This window comes from Maniola jurtina, chromosome Z (assembly GCF_905333055.1).
Source record: "Maniola jurtina chromosome Z, ilManJurt1.1, whole genome shotgun sequence".
Taxonomy (NCBI): Eukaryota; Metazoa; Arthropoda; class Insecta; order Lepidoptera; family Nymphalidae; genus Maniola; species Maniola jurtina.
The window spans coordinates 1,586,815-1,610,330 of NC_060058.1; the positions used below are offsets into that span (position 1 = coordinate 1,586,815).

At 37.9% G+C, this 23,516-nt stretch overlaps 1 protein-coding gene across 1 annotated transcript in view; it reads right to left on the minus strand.

The window, feature by feature from the left end:
• LOC123880498 (protein cycle) overlaps positions 1-23,516 on the minus strand; it is a 76,746-nt gene that overhangs the window by 49,578 nt on the left and 3,652 nt on the right. Inside the window, exon 3 of the mRNA XM_045928646.1 lies at positions 23,016-23,078. Within this exon, the coding sequence (XP_045784602.1) occupies positions 23,016-23,038 (23 nt within the window). The 5' untranslated portion in view covers positions 23,039-23,078. The remainder of the gene's footprint in view (positions 1-23,015; positions 23,079-23,516) is intronic.

The window sequence follows — 23,516 nt, forward strand, 5'->3', positions numbered from 1 at the left end:
TGCTTTAAAATGATTTTACATACAACGTCATGTAATTTAACTTTATTTAATTTAAGATAATTTTTGTAAAAATCGCTAGCGAACCTTATTAATAAAAATAAAAAAAAATAGAATATGTCTGCAAAATTTCATGAACTTTGGTTGCTTAATATTCAAATGAAATCGGAACTACGATTGTATGAAACGAGTGACGGAGAGAGCTATGCTAAGGCTACGTTTCAGACAGTAGGTACTGACTATTTCTACTGTTTTCGCGGTTAGCGTCTATACTCTGTCCAGGCTTTAGAGGGTGTGAAATGGGCGGACCTAGTGGGCGGAACTCTCATTGTTTCGACTGAGATTTTACAAAGACATCTTAGCGATTCTCCTACTTTGTAATAGTCCGGCAATAATGGCGTCGATCCTGATGTTTTTTCCTAAATTATTAGAGTATCTGCATCTTTTTCTTTTTAATAATGTTGAAAGAGGACGGAAAATTAATTTTAAATTTAAAGACTCTAAATAGTACACTCAACAAAAACAATAACTAAGGGTGCAAAATAGGGGATTGAAATTAGTGTGGTCCACGCGGACGATGTAGCGGGCATAAGTTAGTATGTAGGTATATGAATCATAGTTAACATATAAAGTTGCCTTCAAACTTCGGAAATATAATATAATATATAAATATCGCTCACCCTACTTTTAAATGTCACTGTTCACACTTAGATCCGGATATTCCGTAGTTTAAAATCAACTTAAGTGATGTATCGTATACGGCCTTCATGCAAGCCACACATAATATGCGCTGGTGAATATTGTTTTACTATTAATTAACTAGAGAAATATATTTAATATTAGAAAACAAGTGTAAATTAAAAATTTATAACACCCCCGACAAGTGAAGGTTACAGTAACTAGAAAAGAGCTGATAACTTTCAAATGGCTGAACCGATTTTCTTGGACTATTCCGCGCCTACGATCCAAAGTATCTGAGTTTTCCAAAACATCATTTTCAAATAAATAATTATGTATATCTAGGCAACGTCCATCTTGACAGCTTGACATTTGTCAATTGACACTTGAATATTATGAACCTAAGAGTTATCTAACCTTCTTTTCTACAAGAAAACTAGAAAATAGCTGATAACTTTTAAACGGCTGAACCAATTTTTTTGGATTATAGCTAAGAACACTCTCGACCAAGCCACCTTTCAAACAAAAAAAAGTAAATTAAAATCGATTCATTCGTTTAGGGGCTACGATGCCACAGACAGATACACAGACACACAGATACACACGTCAAACTTATAACACCCCTCTTTTTGGGTCGGGGGTTAAAAACCGCCTAAGTGCGAGTCAGACTCGAGCACTGAAGGTTCCGTACTCGGATATTTTTCCAACATTTCGCACGATAAAATTATGCATAAAAATAAATAAAACTCTGTTTTAGAATGTAGAGTAAAGCCCTTTCATATGATACCCCACTTGGTATAGTTATTTTACTTTTAAAATTGAAACATAATATTTCAATTTTTTTTTTAATGATCTGACCACAAATTCGCGGTTTTCAGATTTATTCCCGTACTTGTGCTATAAGACCTACCTACTTACCAAATTTCATGATTCTAGGTCAACGGGAAGTACCCTATAGATTTCTTGACAGACACGATGGACAGACAGACAGACAACAAAGTGATCCTATAAGGGTTCCGTTTTTCATTTTGAGGTACGGAACCCTAAAAATCAAAAATTCAGTATCTATTGAGAAAGTAAAGTAGTTCTTTACTGTACTGTAAAGAAGTTCTTTACTATAGGCACACCATCTGGCATTTAGGGCGCCTACACGGTTTATTTCCATTAGCTCGGAAAAGAAATATTTCATACACCTAAAATATGATGTTCATCATTATTTACGGAACCCTACAAGAGCGGGGCCCGGCTCGCACTTGACCGGTTTTGAGTTATTATTTCGAGCTAGGCCGTAACGTATGTTTGAGGTGTGGGTGCGTGTGAAGACGGCTTAAAACGCAATTACAGACACTATTTGTTGGCTGGTGTCAACTGTCCGATTGGCAGGTATCCGGTTACGGATACCATTCGCAATCAGGGGATTTATTTATTTACCACTAGCTATCTTACCCGGTTTGCAGGGCTCAAGTAAGCTTTATACACCACCAATTTTCAGGGTTCCGTACCTCAAAAGGAAAAACGGAACACTTGTAGGATCACTTTGTTGTCTGTCTGTTTGTCCGTCCGTCCATCCGTCGTGTCTGTCAAGAAAACCCAGAGGGTACTTCCCGTTGACCTAGAATCATGAAATTTGGCAAGTAAGTAGGTCTTATGGCACAAGGAATAAATCTGAAAACCGTGAATTTGTGGTTACATCATAAAAAAAAATTTAATGTGTTTAAACTTTCAAAGTAAGATAACTATATCAAGTGGGATATCATATGAAAGGACTTTACCTGTACATTCTAAAACAGATTTTTATTTATTTTTATGAATAATAGTTTAGATTTATCGCGCAAAATGTCGAAAAAAATACCCGAGTACGGAACCCTCGGTGCGCGAGTACGACTCGCACTGGGCAGGTTTTTTATATTGCTATTATATAGGCTGCGGTAAAATGGAGTTTCGCTTTCGGACTAAAAACTTTAAGTTTTTTTTTTTTAATTTACAGACTAGTGCTTGGCTGCAATCAGACCTGCTAGTAAGTGATGATAAGTGATGATGCAGCCTAAGGAGCGCGCTTGCCTAGAACTTAAAATTTAGGCACTTCTAGATTGGCCTGAAGACTCGTTAGGTAGAAGCCGATGGTTATTGGTTTATTGGTTTCGGACTAAGCGCTCTGGGCATTTCTGAAGATTGCCTAGGCTAATTGCGTCGTGCCGGCATTTCGCTTTTAGACTATAACAAACAGATAACCTTACCTCGAATTGAACAAACATAACTAAGATGTTGGTCTTGAATAGTTAGAGATGTGGCTTCCGATCTTTTGTAAACAACTCGTTAAGTTCATTAGGTATGGTAAGTTCTGACCAGGGTTAGATAAACAGCGTGTTTGATAAATCATATTATAACATGACAAAAGCGTACCAAATAGTTTTAGCATCATAGATTCTTTCGTTATCTCTGCTACTTGACAAAGACGTTCAAATTCACAGAAGAGTTCATTTCCGCTACGAATATGAATATTAGCCATATTAGCTTTTTGTTTGTGACACTGGAGTTTGACACAAATCCTTTAAGTCCTAACATCTCGCATGGGTACCCATTATTATTCTTCACCCCGACTACGGCAAAGCCAAAGGAAGAGTTATGATTTAAGCCGTCTATGTATGTATGTTTGTATCCAAATTCTGTGTGCACAACCCTAGCACCTAAACTATAGGGCTGATTTTGATGAATGAGGTGGCAATTGATTCGTGGTAAAGGTCCAGGTGACACAGTCTATATTTTGTACGAAAAAAATTGACCTAAAGGATGTTATATCTAAAAAAGAGTGGTCTACAATTTTTTTTGTTTTGCTATTGTATCGAGTCAAGTTATGTGAAAGAGGAAAAAATTCTGAGTTCATCAATATAAATGCACTACAACATTGAAATATAGCGACCAAGCTATATAACCAAGCGACACAAAAATAATTTTACCATTTTATTAAGATACATCGTAGTCGGGTTTCAGTTTTCAACTTTATCTTGTTTGCTACATCTATACATCGGCCCTACCGGAAGCTTGCCGGGATTTACGGACATTATCTAGCACCTTGTGTAGAAATTCCGGATTGCACACAAAGTGGTGGGAACAGAAAGACACTAAAAACTTACAGAACTATATGCAAGGCATTTTGCTCATAGCAATCTCCTTCAGGCAACCTCAGTAACGGATTGATTACGTTATTTTTTTGCAAAACTAATAGATATTTTAAAGATATTTAATATGTAAGTATTAGTAAACAAAGTATGATTTCAGGTTATTAATATTAAGAACTTATAGTTACTTTACGCAAAGTAGCTACCTAGAAGACAGATTTATAAAAGTTAGAGACTGTAATGGAGTTGAAGACATGATCAAAGTCAGCAGCGGAGTACCACAGGGATCAATACTTGGCCCAACTCTTTGGAACATTTTGTATGATGGCGTCTTCGAGCTGAAACAAGAGGAGGGTATCCAACTGGTGGGCTTTGCTGATGATTTAGCTCTCGTAGTGGTGGCTAAAACTGAGGCTTCCCTCATGATCAGGGCAAACAGGGCGCTCGAGCGAATAAGTTGCTGGATGCAAAGAAAGCAGTTGGCGCTTGCACCAGAGAAAACGGAGGCGACTGTATTCAGTGGAAGGCGGAGGCTAGATCCTATAGAATTCAAAATTCAAGGAGCGATAGTAACTCCGAAGGATCACGTGAAGTATCTGGGAGTGTGGCTCGACAAAAGCCTCAACTTCAAGAAGCACATTGAGGAGGTAGCGAGTAAAACGCAGAAGCTCACGGAAGCCCTATACAGGCTAATGCCAACAAAAGGAGGTCCCAGAGCTAGCAAGAGGAGGGTGCTGGCATCAGTGGCACACTCCGTCATACTGTACGGGGCGCCAATCTTTGAAGGGGCTATGAAAGTGGAACTCTACCGCAAAAAGCTGGAAGCTGTTCAAAGGCGATTGGCAATAGGCATCTGCGGAGCATATAGAACGGTTTCCACTGACGCCGTTCTGGTAATAGCAGGGCTGGTTCCTATAGCCAAGCTGGTAAAGGAGCGTGCGAAGCTATTTATGAGCAAGGAACAGACGCCTGCAGAAGTCCGGGAGAATACCCTGACGGAATGGCAAAGCGAATGGACAGGATTAGGGAAGGGGGCCTGGACAAGGGAACTGATTACAGACCTAAAAAAGTGGCACAAGAGAAAGTATGGAGAAGTAGATCGGTGGCTAACGCAGGCTCTGAGCGGTCACGGGGTCTTTAACACCTACCTCTACGCAATTAAGAAAGCACCGAGCGAAGGGTGCTACTTCTGCGGAGAGGAAGACACCCCGAGACACGCAATCTTTGAATGTCCGGGTCCTGCTGACCTAAGAGTAGATGCGCTAGGATCGACCGACGCGGAGGGTGTGAATGCCCGAAACCTTATTCCGCGCATGCTGTCGAGCGAAGACGCCTGGCAGCGATACAGCCAAATGCTGAGAGCTATAATGATTAGAAGAGAAGAGAGGGAAAAAGAAGAAAAGAAGAAGATCGAGATTTGGGAGGTCAGCATGAAGTAATGCCACGCAGTTCCGTGCTCACCTTGGACGACATGGGGAGGTTATTTTAGTCCGTGCAAGTCGGACACACCCTGCCAGCCGGCAGAAGTCCGTAGGGATTTTTCCTCCCCCGAAGAAAAAAAAAAAGTTACTTTACGCACGAAGTTGTCTTTGCTTAAATAACTCAAAATTTAAAAAAAAACCCCGACAAAAAGCTCTACAAGAAAACTAGAAAAGAGCTGATAACTTTCAAACGGCTGAACCGATTTTCTTCGATTATAGGCTAAGAACACTCTCGATCAAGCCACCTTTAAAATAAAAAAAAAAACAAAATTTAAAACGGTTCATTCGTTTAGAAGCTACGATGCCACAGACAGATACACAGATACACACGTCAAACTTATAACACCCCTCTTTTTGGGTCAGTGGGTATAGGGATTTCTTCACATTCAAAACAAATATAACGCTGTACAGATTGTCGTTCTAATTTCGTGCAATGTAACGGTCGCTAGTTTTTTGTATAATCTTCTAGCGTAGCACAGTATTTAAGTAGGTACAATATTACATTTGCATGTATCTGAACACTAAGCATGGTTAATAAATATTAGAGTACAATAACAAAATTGACTCACACTGAACAGAAACCTTATTTCTGTGAACATAGAAAACTTGTAGGTAAGAATGACTCCTTAACAGTTCTTTTGTCAGGAAAGAAAGAAAAGAAAGAAAGAAAACTTTTTTTATTAGGTCACTGTAACACTACAATGTATCTTAAAACTAATCGAGTTATACTACAAATATTATACTTATGAGCTAAAATGTACTAAAATGAATGTGTCACATGTGACCAAACATAGGTCTCCCGACTCAGCATAATGCTGCAGCAAGCTGCAGCGCTGGTTTTCAGTGGGAGCCTAAAAAAGTGAGGTCACGGACCATGAGATACTTAAATACAAATAATTTAGTTTCGACAATATGTAAAATAAAGCAAGGATTAAACAAAACACTTAAAACAAAACAAAAAGACTAGCAATATGAAAATTAAGGTATATTATTAAAAAATTAAAACACGAGAAGAGGCAGGTATACCGGTATTATCCGGGCAAGTAAGAAAAATAATGAATGTAATCTTGGAAGCTATAACATTTGCAAAAAAATGGTTTTCCACCCGTGAGTGTTGTCCGTTCTTCTGTCGTGACTTTCTTGTCTTCCATGGTGCGATAAGGCTCCCACGATATGGTGAAAAACCATTTTCTTTTAAGCTATAACATTTGCAAAAAATGGTTTTCCACCCGTGAGTGTTGTCTGTTCTTCTGTCGTGACTTTCTTGTCTTCCATGGTGCGGTGAGACTCCCACGCAATGGTGAAAAACCATTTTCTTGGAAGCTATAACATTTGCAAAAAAATGGTTTTCCACCCGTGAGTGTTGTCTATTCTTCTGTCGTGACTTTCTTGTCTTCCATGGTGCGGTGAGACTCCCACGCAATGGTGAAAAACCATTTTCATGGAAGCTATAACATTTCTATAAAAATGGTTTTCCACCAGTGAGTGTTGTCTGTTCTTCTGTCGTAACTTTCTTGTCTTCCATGGTGCGGTGAGGCTCCCACGCAACGGTGAAAAACCATTTTCTTGGAAGAAAGAAAGAAAGAAAAGAAAGAAAACTTTTTTATTAGGTCACTGTAACACTACAATGTATCTTAAAACTAATCGAGTTATACTACAAATATTATACTTATGAGCTAAAATGTACTAAATGAATATGTCACATGTGACCAAACATAGGTCTCCCGACTCAGCATAATGCTGCAGCAAGCTGCAGCGCTGGTTTTCAGTGGGAGCCTAAAAAAGTGAGGTCACGGACCATGAGATACTTAAATACAAATAATTTAGTTTCGACAATATGTAAAATAAAGCAAGGATTAAACAAAACACTTAAAACAAAACAAAAAGACTAGCAATATGAAAATTAAGGTATATTAAAAAATTAAAACACGAGAAGAGGCAGGTATACCGGTATTATCCGGGCAAGTAAGAAAAATAATGAATGTAATCTTGGAAGCTATAACATTTGCAAAAAAATGGTTTTCCACCCGTGAGTGTTGTCCGTTCTTCTGTCGTGACTTTCTTGTCTTCCATGGTGCGATAAGGCTCCCACGATATGGTGAAAAACCATTTTCTTGGAAGCTATAACATTTGCAAAAAATGGTTTTCCACCCGTGAGTGTTGTCTGTTCTTCTGTCGTGACTTTCTTGTCTTCCATGGTGCGGTGAGACTCCCACGCAATGGTGAAAAACCATTTTCTTGGAAGCTATAACATTTGCAAAAAAATGGTTTTCCACCCGTGAGTGTTGTCTATTCTTCTGTCGTGACTTTCTTGTCTTCCATGGTGCGGTGAGACTCCCACGCAATGGTGAAAAACCATTTTCATGGAAGCTATAACATTTCTATAAAAATGGTTTTCCACCAGTGAGTGTTGTCTGTTCTTCTGTCGTAACTTTCTTGTCTTCCATGGTGCGGTGAGGCTCCCACGCAACGGTGAAAAACCATTTTCTTGGAAGAAAGAAAGAAAGAAAAGAAAGAAAACTTTTTTATTAGGTCACTGTAACACTACAATGTATCTTAAAACTAATCGAGTTATACTACAAATATTATACTTATGAGCTAAAATGTACTAAATGAATGTGTCACATGTGACCAAACATAGGTCTCCCGACTCAGCATAATGCTGCAGCAAGCTGCAGCGCTGGTTTTCAGTGGGAGCCTAAAAAAGTGAGGTCACGGACCATGAGATACTTAAATACAAATAATTTAGTTTCGACAATATGTAAAATAAAGCAAGGATTAAACAAAACACTTAAAACAAAACAAAAAGACTAGCAATATGAAAATTAAGGTATATTAAAAAATTAAAACACGAGAAGAGGCAGGTATACCGGTATTATCCGGGCAAGTAAGAAAAATAATGAATGTAATCTTGGAAGCTATAACATTTGCAAAAAAATGGTTTTCCACCCGTGAGTGTTGTCCGTTCTTCTGTCGTGACTTTCTTGTCTTCCATGGTGCGATAAGGCTCCCACGATATGGTGAAAAACCATTTTCTTGGAAGCTATAACATTTGCAAAAAAATGGTTTTCCACCCGTGAGTGTTGTCTGTTCTTCTGTCGTGACTTTCTTGTCTTCCATGGTGCGGTGAGACTCCCACGCAATGGTGAAAAACCATTTTCATGGAAGCTATAACATTTCTATAAAAATGGTTTTCCACCAGTGAGTGTTGTCTGTTCTTCTGTCGTAACTTTCTTGTCTTCCATGGTGCGGTGAGGCTCCCACGCAACGGTGAAAAACCATTTTCTTGGAAGAAAGAAAGAAAGAAAACTTTTTTATTAGGTCACTGTAACACTACAATGTATTTTAAAACTAATCGAGTTATACTACAAATATTATACTTATGAGCTAAAATGTACTAAAATGAATGTGTCACATGTGACCAAACATAGGTCTCCCGACTCAGCATAATGCTGCAGCAAGCTGCAGTGCTGGTTTTCAGTGGGAGCCTAAAAAAGTGAGGTCACGGACCATGAGATACTTAAATACAAATAATTTAGTTTCGACAATATGTAAAATAAAGCAAGGATTAAACAAAACACTTAAAACAAAACAAAAAGACTAGCAATATGAAAATAAAGGTATATTAAAAAATTAAAACACGAGAAGAGGCAGGTATACCGGTATTATCCGGGCAAGTAAGAAAAATAATGAATGTAATCTTGGAAGCTATAACATTTGCATAAAAATGGTTGTCCACCCGTGAGTGTTGCCCGTTCTTCTGTCGTGACTTTCTTGTCTTCCATGGTGCGATAAGGCTCCCACGATATGGTGAAAAACCATTTTCTTGGAAGCTATAACATTTGCAAAAAATGGTTTTCCACCCGTGAGTGTTGTCTGTTCTTCTGTCGTGACTTTCTTGTCTTCCATGGTGCGGTGAGACTCCCACGCAATGGTGAAAAACCATTTTCTTGGAAGCTATAACATTTGCAAAAAAATGGTTTTCCACCCGTGAGTGTTGTCTATTCTTCTGTCGTGACTTTCTTGTCTTCCATGGTGCGGTGAGACTCCCACGCAATGGTGAAAAGCCATTTTCATGGAAGCTATAACATTTCTATAAAAATGGTTTTCCACCAGTGAGTGTTGTCTGTTCTTCTGTCGTGACTTTCTTGTTTTCCATGGTGCGGTGAGGCTCCCACGCAACGGTGAAAAACCATTTTCTTGGAAGAAAGAAAGAAAGAAAAGAAAGAAAACTTTTTTTATTAGGTCACTGTAACACTACAATGTATCTTAAAACTAATCGAGTTATACTACAAATATTATACTTATGAGCTAAAATGTACTAAAATGAATCAGTGCGGAAATGAAATGTGCGGCTTATGTGCTGTAACGATACTATGCCGATCCAAATAGTAAATAGCAAATATTCAATATAATAATTAATTTTAAGTTGTAATTTTTTGTTGTAAAAGAAGATATGTTTTTAGTTTAGTTTTAAAAATTCCAAGGGACATAGGCAATTTTAATGGTGGTGGTAAATCGTTCCAGCACTTAGTGGCCGCAAATTTAAAACTCCCTTAAATGCCGCTGTTTTATGCTTTGGTGTAGACAGTAGGAGATAGGAATTACGTGTAATGCGTGCTGACTTATCACCAAACCACATTAGTTTTTTACGCAGGTATTCTGGAATTCCGTGCTTAAGTACCCCAAACAGCAGAGTAGCAAGGTGTAACTTCCTACGTGCTTCCATCTTCAGGAGATTTGCCTCGTTAATGTAGGAAGTGACATGCGCGCGTGGTGGGATGTTAAAGCAAAACCTAGCACAGGCGTTTTGGACGCGTTGAATAACCTTTTTAGTCCTACTTAATAGACGAGGCCCATATACCGTGTCAGCATAATTTAGTCTTGACAGAACGAGTGATTCGCATAACCGTATTCTTAGCTTTAAACTAATATAGGGCCTCATTTTATAAAGTAGCTCAAGGCGATATAAGCTATTGCGGACGGCGTTAAGGATGTGAGTCTCAAAGTGCAGTGCGGTCTATCTTTTCAATGATATTATTATTGATTTAAGCACGTTTAATTTAGCAACGACACTTTTGGAGCCCAACATCATACATTGCGATTTACTAGGATTTAGTACCAAGCAGTTCCTTTTTGACCATAGATGTATTTGCTCTAGATCAGAGTTATTTTTTGACTCAGCTGCCGCTGTGTCCAGGGGATCAAAAGAGATGTACAGTTGTGTATCATCAGCATAAAGATGGTATAGGCAATGTTTAATGCAACTTTTAATGTCAGCAGTATAAATTGCAAACAGCAGGGGTCCAAGAATAGATCCTTGAGGAACTCCTCTGATCACAGGAGATGGGTCTGAGGTTGAGATTGTGCTGTCGTTGTTCGTGACTTCAACAAACTGCGCTCTATTATTTAGGTAGCTATCGAACCATTTCACTGTTAAGATGTCAAACCCATAGTAAGACAGCTTGGACAGAAGAAGAGTTGTATTTAGGGAATCAAAGGCTCTTGAGAAGTCTAAAAGAACAAGCAAAGTACCCTTACCCTGATCCTGTGCCGTCAAGATATCATCTACCACGGTTGAAAGAGCGGTAGTTGTGCTATGTCCTTTTCTAAAACCTGACTGAAAAGTTGGTAGTATCTTATTTTCTTCCACGTAATTTGTTACCTGATGAGCCACAACCTTTTCTAAAATTTTTGAGATGCAAGGCAGGATACTAATGGGTCTCAAGTCTTTAAAATTGAGGGGATTATTACATTTTGGCAATGGTTTTATTTTAGCAACCTTCCACGCATCAGGAAATGTAGACGTAGATATAGATTTATTGACTATAGCGGTGATAACTGGTAATGTTTGAGGCAAACTTAACAGGGCTCTCTCCGTCACTCGTTTCATACAATCGTAGTTCCAATTTCATTTGAATACTAAGCAACCAAAGTCCATGAAATTTTGCAGACATTTCTAGAAACTAATATCTGTGTCTGTGGTGTTTTAGATTTTTCTAAAAATATGTAGTTTTAAAATTACAGGGGCTCAAAGATTTGTATGAAAATTTTTAAGACCGCGTAACTTTGAAACCGAATATTTTAACAGAAATCTGGAAAACCACAGACATAGATATTAGTTTCTAGAATATGCCTGCAAAATTTCATAAACTTTGGTTGCTTAATATTCAAATGGAATTGGAACTACGATTGTATGAAACGAGTGACGGAGAGAGCCCTCTTAAATAGCGACTATTCTACAATTGACCTATTTCTTAGCAACAAGGTTACATGGAAATGATCAGCATTGCCCACAAGGTAGTGTAATAGTTTAATTGTTCATGTATTTTATATCTACATATTGTAATAAGACCAACAGGTGATTTTCTAGCTAGCTCTTCTCAGTAGTCTTGACATATCATAAGAGACATACAATCTTTCATATAATAAATTAATACATTTCATTTCAGCTGCTTTTTCATTGCATTCCAAAGTTACGAGAATCCTTTTTCTTTTCCTTAGAACTGATACACACTAGACGGAAACCTTGTAAGCATCATAGAACCATGTTTGCACGACTAAGTATACTCTTCCAGCTATTTCTCTCGAATAAGGCTCCATTCCACCCCGATGCGAGTTCGTTGCTTCGTCGATCATACTTTTCCGCTGCGATGATAAACTCACACTGGCGAAAAGCCAACAAAGTAAAAGGGTTTTCGCCAATGTGAGTTCATAATCGACGGATAAAAAGACGGATAGAACTCTTTCAGCGTTCTCAGATTTGCCATTTCATAAATTGAAACACTGTGAGTTAAATAGCGACTATTCTACAATTGACCTATGTCTTAGCAACAAGGTTACATGGAAATGATCAACTTTGCCCACAAGGTAGTGTAATAGTTTAATTGTTCATGTATTTTATATCTACATATTGTAATAAGACCAACAAGTGATTTTCTTGCTAGCTCTTCTCAGTAGTCTTGACATATCATAAGAGACATGCAATCCTTCATGAAATAAATTAATATATTTATTTCATTTGAGCTGCTTTTGCATTGCATTCCAAATTTACGAAATCCTTCATTCTTTTTCTTAGAACTGATTCACACTAGACGGAAACCTTGTAAGCATCACAGAACCATGTTTGTACGACTAAGTACTCTTCCAACAATTTTTCTCGAATAAGGCTCCATTCCTCTCCGATGCGAGTTCGTTGCTTCACCGATGATACTTCTCCGCTGCGATGATGAACACATACTGGTGAAAAGCCAAGAAAGAAAAAGGATTTTCACCAGTATGAGTTCACAATCGGCGGATAGAAGACATACTCCTAAAAATAAACTTTTCTGGAAACCTGAAATTTTATAGTAGCTTGCATCCAGGGTAAGGACATATACTACTTTTAGAGTTCCTACGTTAATGTAAATCCTTAATCCACGCGAACGAAGTCGCGGGCATCAGCTAGTTTGATATAATTTTGACATTAACAAATACTAAATGTAAAATTCATCTATAATAATATATTGTGATAACACAAATGATAGGTTACAAATAAGGTGAAAAACCATTTTCTTGGGAGCTATAATATTTGCAAAAAAATGGTTTTCCGCCAATGAGTGTTGCCCGTTCTTCTGTCGTGACTTTCTTGTCTTCCATGGTGCGATGTGGCTGCCACGCAATGGCGAAAAGCCACACTGTTGGAAGCTATAACAGTTGCAACAATATGGTTTTCCGCCAGTGAGTGTTGCCCGTTCTTCTGTCTTGACTTTCTTGTCTTACATGGTGCGATGAGGCTGCCAAGCAATGGCAAAGGATTAATAAATACAACTTAAAGTACTAGGATGTTAAAGTAAATACTTAAATAGCTTAAATTTAGTAGCTACGGTAATATTTTTATGAAGAACCCTTTTCAGGCCAAGGCCTCCTCCAGTGAAATCCATTTTGCTCTGTGTTTTGCTTTGAGCATCCCGTTTGGCCCCGCCAATTTATATATAAAGAAGATAATATTATTTTATAATTTTTATTTTAGAACTTACACTGGGGAGAATTTTTTTCTTGTTTTTGCAGAATCAGAGCTTGTAAGTAGAGTTATTTGTTATTTATTGTTATAAATGTGACATAGTCAAGAGCATTTAAGAGCTATATACTTTGGACTTGGTATAGGTCCCATGGCCAGCACAAATCTAAGCTTGGCTAGGGGCTTGGCTCTACTAATAGGGATCTCATAACTTTTTAACAGTGAAAACATTATGAACTTGTGAGTCTTGGCAACCTTTACATGATATGTTTTTGGTGGGATAGAATGTTACGGGATTCTGAAACTACATAAGTACATACAGTATATCAATAAAATATAAATATATCTAATACTTAAACCAGCTAGTGGGCATACTCAACAGTCTTATATAGATTATTATGCTAGCGACTTCATCCCATGGATTTAGGTTTTTAGGATCTTGTGTATTTTTTATTTATTTACTCAGATAAAGAACAGCTTTATCCTTATTAGAGCAGGCATTAAAAGAAACATGCATGCTCGCCAGTGCTATGTAAAACATTTTTCTCTTCATTCATCTCACAGGCTGTAAAACATTTTTTAATATAGTATGTGAACAATATTGTCACATATTTGCACAAGTAAGTAATCCTTCCTCTAATACTCTTGAATAAGGCTCCATTCTTCTCCGATAGGAGCTCGTTGTTTTGTCGATGATACTTCTCCGCTGCGATGATAAACTCACACTGGCGAAAAGCCAACAAAGTAAAAGGGTTTTCGCCAATGTGAGTTCATAATCGTCGGAAAAAAGACGGATAGAACTCTTTCGGCGTTCTTGATTTTCTTGATAGCTCTTTTCAGTAGTCTTGACATATCATAAGAGACATACAATCTTTCATATAATAAATTAATACATTTCATTTCAGCTGCTTTTACATTGCATTCCAAAGTTACGAGAATCCTTCTTTTTCTTAGAACTGATTCACACTAGACGGAAACCTTGTAAGCATCATAGAACCATGTTTGCGCGACTAAGTACTCTTCCAACAATTTCTCTCGAATAAGGCTCCATTCCTCTCCGATGCGAGTTCGTTGCTTCACCGATGATACTTCTCCGCTGCGATGATGAACTCATACTGGTGAAAAGCCAAGAAAGAAAAAGGATTTTCACCAGTATGAGTTCACAATCGGCGGATAGAAGACATACTCCTAAAAATAAACTTTTCTGGAAACCTGAAATGTTATAAAAGCTTGCATCCAGGGTAAGGACATATACTACTTTTAGAGTTCTACGTTAATGTAAATCCTTAATCCACGCGAACGAAACCGCGGGCTATAATAGCTAGTCTGATATAATTTTGACATTAACAAATACTAAATGTAAAATTCATCTATAATAATATATTGAAAGTCAAATTCACATTTATACTAATTTACTGAGGATAGTCATAATACGAATAAAAAACATAGCTGCGAGACGGTACTTACACTGTAGAGAAACCTTATTCATGTAAGCATTTAAGAGCCGTGGTTGCAGAATAAGGCTCCTCTCCATCTCAGTTTGCCGATTGTTTTTCCCATGTCCAAAGAATATTTGCTGCTTCAGCTGCGATGAGGGGCTCCCACGCACTGGACCCTTATAATATGGTTACAAGCGAAAGGTTTTCCTCCAGCGCGAGTTAGCGGATTGACTGTCGTCTTTCCCTGTCTTTCTTTTTGTCTTCTCCTCTTGGCTTCTTTCTTGTTGTTTTCCGACTTTATCTGGAAAATAACTCACACTAAAGAGAAATCTCATTCTTGTAAGCATTTAATATCAAGCATGTTTGCTTGAGTAAGGCTCCTCTCCAGCCCGACTTGTACAACTGTTTTATCCAACGTCCAAAGAATAACTAAGTACTTCTCTGGCTGCGAAGTCGTGTCAACACTTTTGATACTACCCGTGTAGAGATCCATGTTAACTAAGTGTCGGTGAATACCCACCGACATTTGGTTAACATGGGTCTCCAATTCGAGTCCTCTTCTTTTCTTCCTAGTTTCGCTAACACTTTCTGCGCTGATAGCGACACTGCGAGTTCGTCGATTGCTTTCTCTTCGTGCTTTGTAGTTTTCTGCTTCGTAGAGGACTCACACTGGAGAGGATTTAAGGATAACAATCTTCGCCAGTGTGAGTCCCCACCGGCGCTTAGAAAACATGGATCTCCAATGCGAGTCCTCTTCTTTTCTTCCTAGTTTCGCTAAATAACAATTCCTGCCCTGCGAGTTCGTGCTTTCTCTTCGTGTTTTGTAGTTTTCTGCTTCGTAGAGGACTTACACTGGAGAAGATTTAAAGATAACAATCTTCGCCAGTGTGAGTCCCCACCGACGCTTAGAAAACATGGATCTCCAATGCGAGTCCTCTTCTTTTCTTCCTAGTTTCGCTAAATAACAATTCCTGCCCTGCGAGTTCGTGCTTTCTCTTCGTGCTTTGTAGTTTTCTGCTTCGTAGAGGACTTACACTGGAGAGGATTTAAGGATAACAATCTTCGCCAGTGTGAGTCCCCACCGACGCTCAGAAAACATAGATATCCAATGCGATACAATGCAATACAATCATTTATTTGCTGTAAATGCGGGTTCACGAAGGTCTTAAAATTAATTACAGAGTATCACCATATTTGCCATGCAATGGGCGTTGCAAATATATTTTTTAATACAGTTGCTCAAATTGTGGCGTATTGCAGGGACGTATAGCGTTCGGGATGTGGGCTATTACATACTCGTGCTTTTTTTTTACCTTTCCCGCACTCGTGCGTTCTCTTTCCCAACTGTCAAAATAATGTTTATTAAAAAGAAAAACCAACCATGAAGTTTTTAGTAAAAAAAAATCATAGAAGTTTTTATAATTCATGCAAATACGTATATTTCTAAAAAGAAGCTACTAATTTGTTTCAATATCAGATTTAATGATTTGATTGAATGAGTTTGGTTAGGTTTCATTTCATTTCATCTCATTAAATATCATTTTCATTTCATATCAATAAAAAACTTCTACTGAAGACTTGGCATAGTTCCCTTTGCCTACCAGAATGGGTGAAGAAAAAAAAACTCTGCTTATATTCTACGGTTGGCGCCATTTTTCAGAAATTTTCTTTGCGAGTTTAGTTATTTGTTGCACAAAATGAGTAATTTCGACCCTAGTTTTTTTCTATCTATTAACAATAAAGTTGTTTTAAATTAAATTAAGTTAGCTGAGTTTAGTGTGTTTTTATTATTTTATTAAATTGCTTCATTTTTTCGCAACTGTATTAAAAATAGTCGTTCAGTACACGTGCGCCACACTTGTAATGAAATATACTATTACCTAAATGATAAACATTATACAAACAACTTCATTAAATTGTCGACAATACTACTATTAATAATCATTTCTGGAGGAGACACTCTCTTTTCAACCGATTTCTGAGTACTGTTTTTTTCCATTCCATTAGCTTGTAAGCGTCCACAGCTGGACATAGGCCTTTCCAAGAGCGCGCCACCAAACACGGTCCTTCGCCTTTCTCATCCACCCGCTCCCCGCTACCTTCTTCAGGTCATCGGTCCAGCGGACTGGAGATCGTCCCACATCGCGCTTACTGGTACGCGGTCTCCACTCCAGAACACGTCTGCCCCAACGGCCGTCGATTCTGCGACAGACATGGCCTGCCCATTGCCACTTCAGCTTGCTAATCCTTTGAGCTATGTCGGTCGCTTTTGTTCTGCGAATTTCCTCGTTCCGGATTTTATCCCTGAGAGTAATACCCAACATAGCTCGCTCCATAGCGCGCTGAGCGACTATAAGTTTGTGGACGAGGCCAACTGTCAGTTTGCATGTTAAAGGCAACAATTTGATGTTATTAGGGATGTTGATTAATATGTTAATACACAACATAACACAATTATTTATAAAATACTTAGTCTTAGGTATATAGTTCAGAACTAAACGATCAGGATTTTTATTACTATGCACATGAGTACAATATGTATTGCTTGCAATTGTAATATGTATTGCTTGATATAGTAAATAATGACTTATGTTTTTTAACGAAGCAACAGATTTTAAATATGTAAGAACAAGGAAACGGTAGTAACTTTTAACTTTTTAAATATATTGGTCTGCACTAGTTTCGCTAACACTTTCTGCGCTGATAGCGACACTGCGAGTTCGTCGATTGCTTTCTCTTCGTGCTTCGTAGTTTTCTGCTTCGTAGAGGACTCACACTGGAGAGGGTTTAAGGATAATAATCTTCGCCAGTGTGAATCCCCGCCGACGCTTAGAAAACATGGATCTCCAATGCGAGTCCTCTTCTCTTCTTCCTAGTTTGGCTAAATAACACTTCCTGCGCTGATAGCGACACTTCAAGTTCGTTGATTGCTTTCTCTTCGTGCTTTGTAGTTTTCTGCTTCGTAGAGGACTCACACTGGAGAGGATTTAAGGATAACAATCGTCGCCAGTATGAGTCCCCACCGACGCTTAGAAAACATGGATCTCCAATGCAAGATCTCTTCATTTCTTCCGAGTTTCGCCAAATAATACTTCCTACGTTTATAGCTATACTGCGAGTTCGTCGATTTCTTTCTCTTCGTGCTTCGTAGTTTTCTGCTTCGTAGAGAACTCACACTGGAGAGGAACTAAGTATAACAATCCTCGCCAGTGTGAGTCCCCACCGACGCTAAGAAAACATGGATCAAAGTCAAGGTGACATCATTTATTCCAATTGGATACCATTGTACACTTTTTGATTGTCTGTTGTTGAATTTGTAAGATGTAATGGTGATAATTAAATACATAAATTGAAAATTATAAGCGTGAGTCCGAAAAACAGGTATTAATTAAATATTTTTAACGAATTATTGGAATGTCCTCCCAAAACCTACGCGAAGGATACAAATCACAACGCTTAGAGGTTAGCCGAGAGTTTAAACAGAAAAAGCTAATGGCAAAATAAAAAGTTGTAAGTAGAGCACGATTGCCTTCGCAACATGTAATTATCCAGTGCACGATCTAAACACTGAAAAACCCATCAAAACACCCTATTCACTAAGTCACTGCAGATACCCTCCCAGCAACATGAATCGAATAAGCAAAATTTCGATTTTATCAAACTACCGCCTATAAATAAATTAATAACTTTATATTATTTCTGTCAATTTAAATAAATTTTTCAACATAACCTAACAAACAAGGTTCGATCTCCAATACGAGTCCTCTTCTTTTCCTCCGAGTTTTACTGAATAATACTTCCTGCATTGATAGCGACAATGCGAATTCGTCGTTGGCTTTCTCTTCGTTTTTCTTAGTTCTAGGCTTCGTAGAGGACTCACACTGGTTAGGAATAAGGACTACAATCCTAGCCAGTGTGAGTCCCCACCGACGCTTAGTAAACATGGATCTCCAAGGCGAGTCCTCTTCTTTTTTACAGAGCTTCGCTGAATACTTCCTGAGCTGATAGCGACACTGCGAGTTTGATTGCTTTCTCTTTGTGCTTCGTAGTTCTCTGCTTCGTAGAGAACTCACACTGGAGAGGATTTAAGGATAACAATCTTCACCAGTGTGAGTCCCCACCGACGCTTAGAAAACATGAATCAAAGTCAAAGTTAAGGTCATTTTTAGCTTAGCAAGGATTGGTCTATGCAAATCCATGCCTGTGGCCAATTCGAAGGCTTTTTAGGGTTCCGTACCCAAAAAGTAAAAACGGAGCCATATTAATGTCACTCTGCTGCCTGTCTGTCCATCTGTCTATCTGTCTGTCCGTCTGTCTGTCTATCCGCGTGTCACAGGTCTCTAGCTCGTAGACTAAATGAATTAAAAATCTGAAATTTTAGTATTTGGGTTGACCCAAAATCAAATATTGAAATAAAAATTCAATTTAATTCTATTTCAGGAAGACTCCCATACATGCGAAGCCGAAAAGAGCTCATTGAGTAGAGTACGAATATATTTTTTACTCTTCAGGGTTCCGTACCTCAAAAGGAAAAACGGAACCCTTATAGGATCACTTTGTTGTCTGTCTGTCCGGTTTATACAGGATGTCTGTATATCCTAAAACAGATTTGTATTTATTTATATGTATAATAGTTTTTGAGTTATCGTGCAAAATGTTGGAAAAAATACCCGAGTAGGTACGGAACCCTCAGTGCGCGAGTCTGACTCGCTCTTGGCCGGTTTTTTTATCAGCATGAGGGGCAGCCAAAGTTGTCAGTTAGAACATTTTTGGGATGGGGGCTATATCTAAAACTAAACTAGTTAGGAATGTGAAATTTCGGTATATTATGTACCATATACTGTATTTAAACAACAAATACTGAAACAACGATTTATAAAATTGTTTGTAAGCTGTGACAAAAACAAACGAAGATTTTTTAGGTTTTTCTTTCACGGTTTATTGCAAAGCTCGGAAAATAATTAATATTTCATACACCCAAAATATGATGTTCATAATTATGTACGGAACCGTAAAAGAGCGATGCCCGACCCTCACTTGACCGGTGTTTCTTCTTTTGTTTTGATTTCCGATGAGTAATGGCTATCGTGATGATAGACTTACACGGAAGAGCAACCATATTCTTGTGAACATTTACAGACATGCTACTCGCAAGAATAGGGTTCCTCTCCAATGGCCGTTCGAAGACTTTCTTCTTTTATTCTGACTTCCACTTTGTTCAATATACATAAAACTGTGGCAACTCTAGTCTGTGTTATGACGTAATGACGTTATGTCAATTGGATGTCAATCTTAGAAACTAACTAGAATTGATCTTTTGTCTTTGTGTTCCTATGCAATACAAGTACATATCTATGAATACAAGTAATCAAAGTTTATGCTATACATAAACATGCGTTTCAATATTAAAAATAGTTTATTCCATAAATAAAAATACACTTGTATCTGTACTAACGGGGTGCTAAGAAACTCCCTATTTTTTCTTTGGATCTTCCTAAAGATTAAGTTTTTTGAGAGTTCCGTACCTCAAAAGGAAAAACGGAACCCTTATAGGATCACTTTGTTGTCTGTCTGTCAGTCGGTCCGTCCGTCCGTCCGTCGTGTCTGTCAAGAAAACCTATAAGGTACTTCCAGTTGAGCTAGAATCATGAAATTTGGCAGGTAGGTAGGTCTTATAGCACAAGTAATGGAATAAATCTGAAAACCGTGAATTTGTGGTTACATCATTAAAAAAAAATTGAAATGTGTTTCGATTTTCAAAGTAAGATAACTATACCAAGTGGGGTATCATATGAAATGGCTTTACCTGTACATTCTTAAAAAAAATGATTTATTTTTATGCATAATAGTTTTTGATTTATCGTGCAATATGTCGGAAAAAGTACCCAAGTACGGAACTCTCGGTGCGCGAGTCTGACTCGCACTTGGCAGGTTTTTTCTTTGTTTGGAAGTAGTTTTAACTTAAAGGGAGGTAACAATTTACTATTAAAATGTAGTCTGGTCAAGTTTGATCTTGAAGATGGGCCCGGGATAGGTCGATCGATCGATAGGAACGACACTCCAATTTTATTTATTAGTATACTATAATATAGTACAGTATAGAGTATAGATAACTTAGAAGGCATATAGCTATCATATTTTTTCTACGTCCAGTCAAATTTTATCAAGCCAGCGTTTTACATCAACCAATTACATTTTAGATATGTACCTAGATATGTTTCGGGACTCCAATATTTTATGCATACTGTTTGTATTGGTAATAGCGGTGACACCTAGTGGTTAAGATGTCGGCCTCCTATTCGAGGGTCGGGGTTCGATCCCGGTTATACACCTCTAATTTTTCAGAGTTATGTAGCAACTAGCCGATGCCCGCGACTTCGTTCCCGTGGATATAAGTTTTTAAAAATACCGTAGGAACTCATTGATTTTCCGGGATAAAAAGTGGCCTATGTGTTAATCCAGGGTATAATCTATCTCCATTCCAAATTTCAGCCGGATCCATCCAGTAGTTTTTGTGTGAAAGAGTAACAAACATCAATAAATACATATACCAACTTTCACGTTTATAATATTAGTAGGATAAATATCACTTGCTTTAACAGTGAGAAAAAACATCACGAGGAAACCTGCACGGCTCAGAGTTCTCCATAATGTCAATAATGTCAATCCGCATCAGCGTGGTGAACTATGGCCTAACCCTTCTCATTACTCGTGACAGACCCGTCCTCAATTGTGAACCAGCAAATTCTTGTGTTAGAAATCGCTGACTGATAGCTGCTGTGATGATGATGATGACGAAGATAATGACTCTGAGAATGATGCAGCAGAGACCAGTGGAGTTGAAGTATATTTGGATTAAATCATTTAGATTCCAGATAAATTCTTTTGTAAACAAGGTGCTAAATAAAATTTATTATTACTTTATTTATTTATAATATCCGTAACATACCGGCAATCTGAGGTTAGGACCTATGTTTATAGATCTACCAAAATAATAATAAGCCTCGTAGTTGATATCCGTGGAAGATTATGTGGACTGAAAAAAGTTGTCCCAGCAAAGAGCTGATCGCGGATCTCGTATAAAAAACTTCCGTGAACTCGAAGGACCGTTTAAATGTTTGTCAAGTAGCAGAGACAACGAAAGTGTACGCATTAAATATAGATAAAGACTATTGGTACTACATAAGTATCTACCTACCTCATTTTCTATGTTATAATGTGATTTATCAAACACGCTGTATATTTTCCACTAACCCTGCCTAATCGGATCCTTTTGGGCTATAACATCACAGTATACACACAAACGCACGCACGTACACCACACATACACACTCGCATACATGCACACCACAAACTTCACATAAGCGCACACGCACGAAAACCTATAGACTTAATCTTTCCTAATATTTACAGTATATGACTAACTAGCTGATACCCGCGACTTCGTTCGCGTGGATGTAGGTTTTTAAAATTCCCGTGGGAACTCTTTGATTTTCCGGGATAAAAAGTAGCCTATGTGCTAATCCAGGGTATAATCTATCTCTATTCTAAATTTCAGCCCAATCCGTCCAGTAGTTTTTGCGTGAAGGAGTAACAAACATACACACACACACACACACACACACACACACACATACAAACTTTCTTCTTTATAATATTAGTGTGATACTTATTATTAGAGATACAGGAATAACTCGGTCTCTAAAAACTCCAAACTCAATGTACATACAGAAGAGCGGCAGGTAGTTGGAATGCATAATAGCTCACAACAACACACCGTGTGCGAATTATCTTCCACTACCTACCCTCTATTAAATAAATATTATTTTAGACTGGTTATCCTATTCCTACGTTCTTACGAACTTTTTAAGCGCGCATCAACTAACAAATAACAAATTAAAAAAATTACGAGACATTTCACCGCGTTTAATAGCCTCATCGGGTGATAAAAGGGCTGGCTTATTTTTTGCGCAACGGATCAGCTTAGCTGTCTAGCGTGGAAATGTAGTATTCCAGTATTCTTGGCACCATTCCACACGGGCATGATTTGTATAGTAATTAGATAAGGCTAGCTTTAAGTTTTATTGTAATATTTTCAATTAAAAAAACAAATAACAAAAATATTATATAAATAATATTTAGGATAACTTTTTGTGCTGAAATAGTTTAAGAACTTTGATTGTACTAATGAATATTGTTCTTTCTTAAGTTCTTTCTTAAGGTACGCGTTATATTTGTTTTGTGTTTACTAAACACCGCGATATTATCATGATAATATAAGTGCTATACTGCTAGTAAATACCTGGTATGTCCGAATCTCGTCATGATTCGCGGCCGCTATGGCGTCGCGTTCTGGTGGCGCTACCTGTAAATAAACACAAACAGCTCAAAACGATATTTTGATTATTTTAGGCTCCCATACCGAAATGGCAGATACATAGCACGGGCAAGTTAGACATTAACCTCGAAATAAAATAACGTAGTTTAGATTTTTGGCACCAGTGTTCCTTAGGATCTTAGAAAAAAATTAAAAAAAAAATATGTCAAAGTTTTCATGACCCTAACGTGCCCTAACTCACTGAGATCGTTGGTTATCTTCAGATAGGCCGAGGCCAACGATCTCAATGAGTTAGGGCACATTAGGGCCATGAAAACTGGGTCATAAAAAAAAACTCGTCCAGTAGTTTTTGCGTGAAAGAGTAACAAACACCCATCTTTCCATAAATACAAACTTTTGGGTTTAGAATATTAAGTAGGATGTCAATTAAGATAGAGTACTTAATTCAGCAATATGCGGCTGATG